General features: G+C 35.7%; 1 protein-coding gene across 1 annotated transcript; it reads right to left on the reverse strand.

Moving 5' to 3' along the window:
* Nucleotides 1-4,517: 4,517 nt before the first annotated feature.
* Nucleotides 4,518-11,748, reverse strand: Vps50 (vacuolar protein sorting 50). Its single transcript, XM_073085283.1, has 4 exons — nt 11,488-11,748; nt 10,064-10,160; nt 9,578-9,718; nt 4,518-8,820 (listed from the first exon to the last, which is right to left on the reverse strand). The coding sequence occupies exons 2-4, from the start codon at nt 10,157-10,159 to the stop codon at nt 6,334-6,336; spliced, it is 2,724 nt and encodes a 907-aa protein (XP_072941384.1). The 5' UTR covers nt 10,160; nt 11,488-11,748; the 3' UTR covers nt 4,518-6,333.
* Nucleotides 11,749-12,028: the final 280 nt, after the last annotated feature.

The raw sequence follows: 12,028 nt of genomic DNA on the forward strand, positions 1-12,028 counted from the left end.
GTGGTCCGCGAGTATATGTATGGGGGTCCGAGGTGTCATCTCCGGACCACACATAAATCGCTCATTAAATGCAAAAGCACCGCAAAACGAAGTCAGCAAACCAGTTTTTTTAAGAAAAACGTGATCTAAGCACACGGTATTTTAAAAAATTAAAAAAGATGCATCCAATGATGTATAACACTATTATTAATTTGTTTTGACGGGGATTGTTTTTTTTTTTTGCTCTTCATTTTATTAAGGGGGTCCGTGAAAAATGTGCTTGATTTCCTACGGGTCCGTGGACTGAAAAAGGTTGAGAAACGCTGGTCTATAGTATACTATAGTAATAGTTGGATATGCTACATAACCATTATATCCTATGTACGGTGTAATCATACCCAAAAATAAAACATATACTCTCGATTAAGCATACCTTAAAATAAAACATATATACGCTCGAAATCCTTACCCTCCGCAATCAGGTAATTATTTAGGATAGATTTTCATAGTTTTAAGCTTATAGCACTGCCATGTACTTCTTAAACTAAGAATGGTATAATTAAATTGATTGTGAGGCTACTAGAACCAGAGTGGCCTAACTTGAAGGTGGTAGAACCCTTTGTGGTTCGACTCGGGCGGCACCTCCGCCACACCTTCCTACCTAATAACAGCAGTGTTAGGCGCTGCTGTGTTCTGGTTTGAAGGGTGTGGTAAGGGAGACAGACTTTTCCGAGGCGTTCCAACTTAGTTCTCAGGGGTAGCGGCGCATCTGTGGCCGACCTCAGGTAGGGAATATCTAATCGTATCTGGTGTTGATTACAGATGTCCATGGGCGGCAGTAGCCACTTACAATCAGGTGGACTGCATGCTCGTCTGCTACTCCTATATTATATAAAAAAAACTGCACTTTAATGATTTTTGACTTATCTGTATTTTCGTAATTTAAAAATGGTGTATAGTCGCTTAAAACTGCTAGTCCGCTCTGAATATAGAAATGAATCGTGTCGCCATAGCAAATTGTATAACTACACTTACTGGGAACAACTTCAGAGCAGACTATACTTTTACTTTTCTCTATATTGTAAATCACGTTTTTGTAGTTAGGCTACTCTGGTTCTAACCTCATATATCTGCAAAACATACCTCTGAATCATTCTAAAGTGACATATACTTGTATATTTTTATATGCATCTTGCTTCCTTGTATATGATTATAGGTGGTAGAACCCTTTGTGGTTCGACTCCGGCGGCACCACCGCCACACCTATTTCTACCTAATAACAGCAGTGTTAAGCGCTGCTGTGTTCCGGTTTGAAGGATGTGGTAAGGGAGACAGACTTTTCCGAGGCGTTCCAGCTTAGTCCTCAGGGGTAGCGGCGCATCTGTGGCCGACCTCAGGTAGGAATATCTAATTCTATCTGGGGTTGATTACAGATGTCCATGGGCGGCAGTAGCCACTTACCATCAGGTGGACTGCATGCTCGTCTGCTACTCTTATATTATAAAAAAAAAAAAAAAAAAAAAAAAAAAATTGGATATAGGCTTGCAAAGTTACTGATTCTTGATACGCTAAGCACTGTTATTAGGTTAAGTTTTAGTTTTATTAATTAGTTAATTGTGTTAAGAAATGGAATAAAATTTTGAATAGAAAACTTGTTTTATTTATTAAAATTGAAAGTGGTAGATCTCTGTGGTTCGACTCCGGCGGCACCACCGCCACATCTATTTCTGTTATAACAGCAGTGTTAGGCGCTGCTGTGTTCTGGGTTGAAGGTTGTGGTAAGGGAAACAGACTTTTCCGAGGCGTTCCAGCTTAGTCCTCAGGGGTAGCGGCGCATATGTGGCTGACGTCAGGAACGAATCTAATCTTATCTGGGGATATTTGAGATCATAGCAAGGTTTGGACAACCAATGTTCAATTTTATACAAAGTTATTTTCCTTGTAGAATTTTAAAAGGGGTTAAATCAAAAAAACTAATATAGGTACATGATTATTTTATTATAACATTCATAAATAACATATTAAAATAAAATACCTATCGAGTCGATATATCGAGACTAATTCCTGTAAAATAATAATGCAAATTACACATTTTTTTCAGAAAGTTTGTAAATGTTACCTATGTACAAGACAATAAATTTAAAATTATTGTAATCTCTTTAAGAATGTCCCGATTTTTACAAGTCTTACTAAATTTCTAAGTATATGTGAGTCAAATTTTGCAATTAATTTAGAACTACTCCAATTTATTTTTATTAATAATTTTATGTAACTTCGATGACAATGTAATAAATCATATCTGCATGTTAACGAGTACGAATACGAGTTTAAAATCGAGCTCTCGATTTAATTGATTGAATCATACATTAAAATGGCGGGCACGTGCCTTGGCCCTCGACATAAGAGTGGCTTCAAAAGTTATATTTTTAACATTTCTAAACAAAATTAGATTTTTGTTGAATTATTAAGTGGTCGGGTTTTTATTTTTCCTTAAATTATTTTTAACACCCCTTCCTCTCCTATTTTACATTAATTATATGCCCGAGGGTAGAGATGTGCCGAGTCAGTACTCGAGTACTTACATAAACTCGCATACTCGAGTACCAGTAATACTCGAATACTGACGATACTCGTACACTACAACTACTACTCGTACAAGTAAAAACTTGTTTAATTTTGTGTAGTGAGTGGCGTTTTTTCTTTTTTTTTTTGCTCTTCCGTGCTATTGGACTGTATGTTGTGCAAAGTACTCGAGTACTTTGTGAATACTTTGGACTCTAGTACTGACTCGATTCTTTTTTATATGAGTACTAAAGTACTCGAATACCAAAAATGGCCGACTCGGCACATCATTACCCGAGGGCCCTGGCATTCCTTAACTGCTTCCTTAATCATAATAACAGCTCACCTAAACCATATATCCTCGTTATATTTTTGCCGATAAGTACAATACATTTTAGTAGACGAATTAAATAAAATATTACATGTTTTATTTTACTAATGTAACTACTGTACACTGTTATAAAGAAAATTATAGCTTATATACAGATACATAAATAAAAACTTTGTACTATTTCATTAAGTATGTAGTATTAATTCGTTACCATTTCGTCGATTCAGTGATTAATTTTATATATTTTAATTACAAATATGAAGAGTATGTTATGTACAATACAAAAAAAATATCCTAAAATAAAGCATATTGTTTAAATCTCAATGTATTTTATGAAGTCATAGTAAGTTATTAGCAGTACCTAATCTACCTGATAATGATAGTTACTGCCCATGGACATCTGTAAACACCAGACCATGAGTTTTCAAAACATCCCACAATATTACGTAACGTTTACTCAATCCATTATTCTGTTCCGTTTGCTTCAGTAGACTGAGCGTAACAATAAGTAAGTGCTCAAGTCTTTTTGTCTGTCTCACATGTTCGCAAAAAAGAGAGACACAACATAAAGCGCCATTTTGTCAATTTAGACATTTAATGTTACGTCACTGACACTATAGTTCTGACACAATCCGCTAGGGGCGGTGATTGGAATTTGTATGGGCAAATACGTTAACAAATACCAAAACAGTCATATATCAAAACGTAAAAACTCATAGTAGGGGTACAGATAGAAGAATTTCTACCTGATGTCAAGTACAGATGCGTCGCTACCCCTGAGGTATACGTTAGAACACCTCATATAACAATATACATATAAAGCACTGCCCGAAAGTCGCATACAGCGCCCTCTATTATACCTATACTCTGATTCAAAATTAGGTGTCCAAAATGTAAACAAAGGTGTTGACCTATCAAGAAAATACGTTAGAAATGGTAGTTTTTATTTTTGTCGATATTTAAGTAATACAACAATAATAAAATAATAATCTAAATAAATTAAGATTAATTCACATTTTCTAATATTTATATCACCTCAATTTCGTTTCATACAGTAATAATAATAAAAAACAAAGTTTATGGTAGAAAATTAAAATGTGATAATGGTAACACAATCGGTATCCAAGACATTTCTTGTGCTGTCATTTTTAGTTTCGTAACTGATATTATTCATTTACGTGATTGTGATCAAACTCTAATGTTTTCTCGTTTACATAATGCGTTTGTTAAATTGTGTATATTTGTTAAATTTTCGTTTTTTGTTGAGTTTGTTAAAGTTTGTGTTTCTTGTTAATTTTGACAGTGACATTTCTTTGTTTACATTTTGGACACCTAATTATGAATCAGACTATAGATTCAGCATTTTTTTCAATTAAATAATATTCACTCCGTCCTCTATTGTTTCTATAATTTTACATTTTATTAAAAATACTAAAGTTCTGAAATACAACTGAATTTAAACGTATCAATTTATATGAATTACTACTTTGTATTTTGTATTAAAATATGAATTTTGTCAAATAGAAACGAATATTGTAGACGAAGTGTAACACATATTGTCATTATTATGCTACTAATATTACTTATTGTTACCAAGGAACATATAGGTATATTCCGTAGTATATACTACGCACACACTAGTGTGCATTGCAGACCTACCTAGGATTTCGACACCGAAAGACATCCGAAATAAAAGTGGTACTACCCCGAGCTAGGAATTATAGTACAAAGTATAATAAAAGAAATGAACGACTGCCTAAAAATACAGTCACTCAAATAACTTTAACTAATCCAACGACACCTCGTGTTAGGAATAGATTCGGCGGTTGCACCACCGGAGTGGATCCACAGAGTTCTGCCACCTTCATGATGAAATGTCACTTCATCAGCTGTAGCACTTTTACTTCGGATATTCCAAACGCAAATCCATTCATTCGTAGGTCAACAGAATTTAATTTTCAAAATTAAGTACATAAATCGTTATTATCTACAGTGCGTTAATTCAATTTTGGTCATAAGTCCAATTATTCCCTGGAATGCCGAGAAATAGAATAAAATCTTCCTCTTCTAATGACGCTGTTCTACTACGCGTGTTAGTCTGCACTGAAGTTCTAGTCCGCTCTAGATATAGAAACGAGTCGCGTCGCAACCATAGATAAGTACAGATATCTCACCGCTTTGTAATTGAAGGAAGCCATTAAATGGCTTAAACGGCTGGCAATTCTGTCAGCTATTTAATGGTTGTCATGGAGTAAAGATTACTCACTCCTAACAAGAAAATGTAACCAGTTTTGACAACGGAAATTGTCACTGTCATCTATTTTCGTGTTTAAAAAATATTTAAAAAAATGTAATTTTTAGATCATTTACGAATGAAACGATATTTCCCCACACTTTTTCTTCGATTTCGTGTCTTTGCACCACTTAACTGCGCATGTCGGCATTGTTCCGCGTAAATTACACCATGACAGGCAATTAATGGCTGACAGAATTGGTAACCGTTTAAGCCATTTAATGGCTTCCTTCAATTACAAGGCGGTGAGATATCTATACTTATCTATGCACACGATCTATCGTTTCAAATATACGCGAAGTATAATTCAAGCCAAACATACGCGTATATCAATGAATCGATAGGATGCAAGTGGCATGAACCGCATAAGCATGACAAGAAAAAGATCCTAAAGGTAGTATTTTCTCAAAAAAATGCAATAAAAATGGCGGCTTTTGTATGTTTCCCGCTCAAACGTAAACACTGAGGAAGAAGCAAATGCCGGCATTTTGGCTCACATTGAGTTTTAATTTTTTCTACTATTAAAATTTTGAACATACTAAAATACAGTGTTAAAGTGATCAACACATGATTAAATGTTTAAAACAAACACAATTAATCTATTACAAAGATATACATCTAACGAGATTATATATAAAGCGTTCTTTTAAATTTTTCTAAACATATTTGTGCCTAAGAGTCTTTACTTATTTATACACGTCGATTCGGATTAATTTTCTAGAAAACAGATTACAACAACTACTATAATTATAAATAATATAAACGTAGACTTTATTACAATTTTTTTAAACATGTGTGTTATGGAGTTTCTTTGGCCGCTTCCTCTCCTCCTTTCGTCTCTTCTAATTATTGTTATGAGGGATTGGGATAAAAATATTAAAATCATGTTTTGTCATCGATTCTTAATAATTGTTAAAATTTTTGAATTGACCTGCTCGTTAAAAGTGGGTAATCGAAAATTTAAGGACTAAGCTGGAACGCTTCGAATAAATATGTCTCCCTTACCACACACTTCAAACTAGAACACAGCAGCACTTAACATTGTTATAACAGAAATAGGTGTGGCGGTGGTGCCGCCGCAAACCACAGAAGGTTCTAGCACCTTGAAACAACATCTTTTATTATTAACCTTCTAGAAGGCGTAATCCGAATCTTCGTTGCTTCCTTCCTAACTAGTAGACTCTCTCCCCTCCACAATAGCTGCTAGTGCTTGTCTATCTCTCTTATTCTCGCACGCGCAACTTACCAACGCTAGTAGATGCTTATTCGAATACTCAGTCCTGTCTCTAACGAAATCCTCCAACTCATTCCTAGGAAGATAGTACGCTTTCACGTATCTATCTATGTAGTCCTGGTAGGGAATCGGTTTTAATCCCGATATCTTTTCTAATTTCACAAACAACTGCCTATAGTCCAACTGCATTAAGCCCCTACCACCGTTAGAACATTTCGTCGCATTCGAGAATCCTTCGACTAGTAAATGGACTATGAATTTTGAAACCATCCCCCATACCGCGTTCAATACTTCTACGTTTAACGTTACTCTCGTCGAAATATTCTCTAAACGCAACGCAAACACTTGGATCTTTCGTATAATCATATCTACGTACGGACTGTGTTCCACTGCTACGTTCTTCACGTCCCACCGTACTTGCGACATCGCGATTAAAGCCGATCTGGCATCAACTGCTTTGGACGCGGAACACATGTATACAGGCATCCTCAAATCTACAACCACTGCTAACGTATTGTCCTTAAAGTGTTCGAGTATCATCTTCTGGTGCGGTGCGACTATCGACTCCAAATACGGTTGGAGCAAATCAAATTGTTTCGCTAAAAATATAACAGATTCTACAGCGACTATCCTCTCGCTCATCCCATGAAGATTTGCTTCAGAATTCATATCCAAGTGCTGCGGTATCGTTGGATACTCGAACGCCTTTTCGTCATCTTGATTCGAATTGATATTAGAGATTCGTTTCAGAACCAAATTCAATCTCGTTGTGTACAGCGTTGTTGACGCTACCTCCAAGTCTGAAGTGAAAAATGAATGTACAGCGTAGAAATAGTAATCGAATAGCTGGTTCATTAGCATAACCACTTCTAAAGAAATCTGCGGTAGGTATCTACTGATTTGTAGGTACTGTCCGCAATTTCTTAGTACGGACAGCGTTGTATTCGTTACTATAACACTATCTTTTATTTTCGACGGACTAAGTGGTACTTTATCGGGATTATTGTATTCATGTCTGTCTGTATCGTCGACGTAATCACGTTTTAGTTCGTCGGGTTCATCATCAGAGTCTTCACTGACTTCCGACTCCGGTTCTATTCCAAATATATCGTCATTCGTTATATTTTCATTACGGAATATCTCAAAGGGCGTTCTTGAAGTCTTCTGATTAAAATACTTAGATATATAAACGCTATCTTCTTGTGAATGGACCGATGAAGTCGTGTCTGACTGAGCACCAGATTTTGTCATTGTATCTTTCAATGGATTTAAATACCTTTTAAATTGTTTAAACTCTTGCAAGTTAAGGATATTGAAGGAGGATTTCACTGGGCACTGTTCCCACCCTTCGTTCTCCAAGAATAGTTTCAGCTCCTCCATTCGGCCTCTGTGATAATTCTTTATATACGACACGCTCTGTGTCTTAATAAAGTCTTGCAGCAAATCTGATGTATCACCACAAAATACTTCAGCGACTTGCGTCAACTTCCTCAGTATTCCCAGCATTTGAATAAACTTCTCGAAGGGATACTCTTCTAAGCCCGAGCTCTTCAAAAAGATCGAAACCTTCGCTTGAACATCATGCCAGATCCTAATCAAACCAGCTTTTAACTTCTGTTTTATGTACTCCCTACTAACATTCTTTTCTATATCAAAAACGTTAGTAGATGTCGACGATTCCTCCTTATCATGTTTCGTATGCCAGTTCACTAGTAAATAGTAACTCCGCATCACATGGAAAAGGTTCTCACATAGGTTTAGGAGACAGGTCGGCGCTTTGTTCGTCGGAACCGCTTGGCACATCTCTTGGAACTTCATTTCTAACGATACTTCCCCTATATACGGTTTGATTGCGTCAGCGGCTGACTCGTTAACAGCTGAGGAATAGTGCATATGTAACTGTTCCATCGCTGCTTGGGTTTTCCCTAACAGATCGTACGCTTTCTTCAACTTCATGAAGATACTCTCATCGAAGTTATAACAAATACTCGATAAAACCGAATCTAGTTTCTCTTCCGTCATATCTAAGGTGTCTTGGAGTCGTGTGGTCAAATCAGCTATACAAGTATACTCTTTATGACTAGCAGCCGCCTTCCTACTCTTTAAAATCAACTCTATCGCTTCATAGTACTCTTTCCTACTCAACAACTCCGCTACATCTTTCTCTACACTCCTCAAACTCCGTAACAGTTCTAGAGACTTGAGTACCGATCGTATTATCTGTCTCTTTCTCACATTAGCTAGTATGACAAAGGTAGATATAGTGAGGTGGTTGGACGCGTTACGCAAGTTCTCTCGCGCTTTCCTACAAGTGTCTAATGTTGTGGATAGTTGGTCCTTAATGTTTTGTATTTCTGTAAATTCACGGTCACAGTTGTCCCGCTGCTGCGATATGAGATGCAGGGCTTTCCCTGATACTACCTGCAAAGGAGCATAATAAGCATATTACAAAACAGAAAATAAAAATTATTATAAAAATACTGACTGTTTGAAAATATACACATGTTTCCCACTAATTAGACAAACCCAACACTCTTTATGTTAAAATAAAAAAAAACAGTATTAAGTGCTGCTTTGTTTCGGTTTGAAGAATGCGGTAAGGGAGATATACTTATCTAAGGTGTTCCAGCTTAGCCCTCAGGAGTAGCAAGGTACCTGTGGCCAACCTCTGGTGGGAATCTAATCTTATGTGAGGTTGAATACAGATGTCCATGGGCGGCATCGGCTCTCAGGGGCTGAGGACTAAGCTAAAATGCTTCCGAAAAAACTCTCCCTTATCACATCCATCAATCCAGAACACAGCAGCGCTTAACACTGCTATTATCCCAGAAATAGGTATATTGGTGCTGCCGCCGAAGTCGAACAATAAAAAGTTCTACCACCTTCAACTACAACATGTTTTAAATGGCCTTCGATGCAAATACTCTATTACCTCAAAGTTATTGAAACACACCAAAAAATGTATAATATACATTTCGCGATTACTTATATAAATGTAAGTTACCTGATTACCTGACGTTTTGGCTGATATGATAGTACGCGTAAAACTGCTAGTCCGCTCTGAATATAGAAACGAATCGCGTCGCCGTAGCTAATTGTAACACACTTGCTCGCAACAACTTCAGAGCGGACTAGCAGTTTGGTGGACTATACCAGAGGTTATACGATTTATAATTACCTGCTGTTGCCGCTTCAGCTTGGTGAACATACGTTCCACGGCGTCGCAGTGCGGCGGCGACGGCGCGTGCTCCAGCGCGTAGCGCGCCGCGTCGAACTCGTCCGGCGGTGAGAAGTACACATTCTCTATCTCACGGAGTACCTGGTGACAATCAGCATGATAACAGTATTAATTAGCATTTTAAAAACTAAAAACCACGCTAAAATCGCACAAGGAAAATCGTTAATCCTGATTCCTGACGATCCTGATGAGGAGAATGTGATAAAATTATTAAAATCATGTATTGTCATCGGTTCTTGATAATTGTTCAAAATTTTAAATTAATCGGACCATTCAAAGTGGGTAAAAATCGAGTTCAATGATTCCATTACATACATACATACATAGATACAATCCCAGCTAATAAAAGCGTGGTAAAAACTCCATGTGCGAAAAAAACTGTAGTGTGTTTCAGTATCTTTAATATATGCTGAATAAATTGTGTACCTCAAGATCTGCAGCTGATTGAGCAGCGCTGAGAGACCTGGAGTTAACACCTGGAGGCCCATGCCTGTTCTCCACACCGTCTTCAGGCAGCATCATTCTGAAAACACATAAAATTCATTGTTTAACTACCTTTTACCCAAGACTTCGCTCGCATTAGAGGCTGACGACAATACTTGGTTTTAGTTCTCTCGGGACAGTACTTTTTCAGGATACCTATGTTCTACCTATAGATAAGTATAGATATATCACCGTCTTGTAATTGAAGGACGCCATTAAATGGCTTAAATGGTTGACATCTGTCAGCCATTTAATGGCTGTCATGGTGTAATTTACGCGGAACAATGCCGACATGCGCAGTTAAGACACGAAATCGAAGAAAGTGCCGATAAATATCGTTTCATTCGTAAATGATCTAAAAACTACATTTTTTTTAATATTTTTCAAACATGAAAATAGATGACAATTTCAATTAAATCTGTTTACATTTTCTTGTTAGGAGTGAGTAATCTTTACTAATCTATGGTTCTACCTACCTACATCTACTAGCTACCCTATGTTCTTTTCTGAATCCCTGACAATGTGTATACAAAATTTTATGACAATTGGTTTGGTAGTTAGGCATGAAAGTGTAACAAACGAATAATCAATATTGCTTCCTTATTTATAAAATAAGTAAAAATTTTGTAGATTAGTTTTTGAAGACGACAAATAAATCTATTGCCAATTAATTTAATATTATTATTTTTTAATTATAATTAAAAGTAGATGTAGCAAATAAGTATGCAGTATATCTAAAATAGGCCACAGCTGTCTTCACTCATCTATAATCAACACCAGATAGAATATATTAGGTGTGAGCCCTGAGGACCAAGTTAGACCACATAATGTAAATGACACACCCTTCACACCAAAACACAGCCGAGCAAAACTGCTGTTATAAGACAAATATAGGTGCAGCCACAAGGAGTTTACTATGATCTACTATGACCATCTCATTTTCTGTACCAATTTATTTTATCATCTATACTGAATATCAAATACGCCCACTTTTTCAACTCTAATTCTAAATTGAAATTTCTTTTGTATAAAGCTCATATTAATTATTGATATGTCAGATGTCTAGACATTATCTATAAAATAGAAGGGATTATTATAATCAATCAATAATTGCGATTATCTTTGCCATAAACAAAATCTACTTCTTTACACATTTGTAATAAAATTATACATTCAATTATATGAGTAATCCAAGTCTTTTAAAAATCACAACAGTGTGTGTAGTAATTTTTGTTTCACATACAAACACACATTCTATGATAAAGTACAAATATTTCACTATTTTGCAACGAAATGATATCCACGCACATTATAAAACAATAAATACAGTTATATAAAACGTGATAATTACCACAACAAATACAGACCTTGAGCGAAAATCACGAAACAAACGTTCACATACTTGTTTGCAATGTTTTTCAACTTTTTCATTTGCTTCTATTTGCAAACGTCAAATATTTCACTTAAAATAACGCGGGATTTCTCGTCCGTGCGATGAGTATACGGTTACTCATACCGTTACTAAGCTAATATATTAATCAATAAACAAAATTATCTCCATGAATAACGCAAATGGAATTCAGAATAACTTAGAAATGGATTCAGAAATTATCTGATTCTGAATCAAAATCAGACAGTGAAGTTGAAGTCTGATAAATAACAGCTGTCTTGTCATTATGTTTTTTTTTATGGCAAAGATAAATGAATTATGCATATTTTTAAATAAAAAATAATATCACTTTTTAAATAAATATTGTTGTAAATAATTTATTTTGGGTTTTTATTTATCCTAGACTCCTAGTCACTCAATATGTTAACTCTGCGTGTTTAATAACATTTAAATATTACATTTAAAGACAGAATAAAAAATGTTTATTCAAAAATGTTGCTAGCCACATATTTTTTCTC

Source organism: Epargyreus clarus, unplaced genomic scaffold (assembly GCF_041222505.1).
Source record: "Epargyreus clarus isolate Ecla_fem2 unplaced genomic scaffold, WU_Ecla_fem_2.2 ptg000022l, whole genome shotgun sequence".
Classification (NCBI taxonomy): Eukaryota; Metazoa; Arthropoda; class Insecta; order Lepidoptera; family Hesperiidae; genus Epargyreus; species Epargyreus clarus.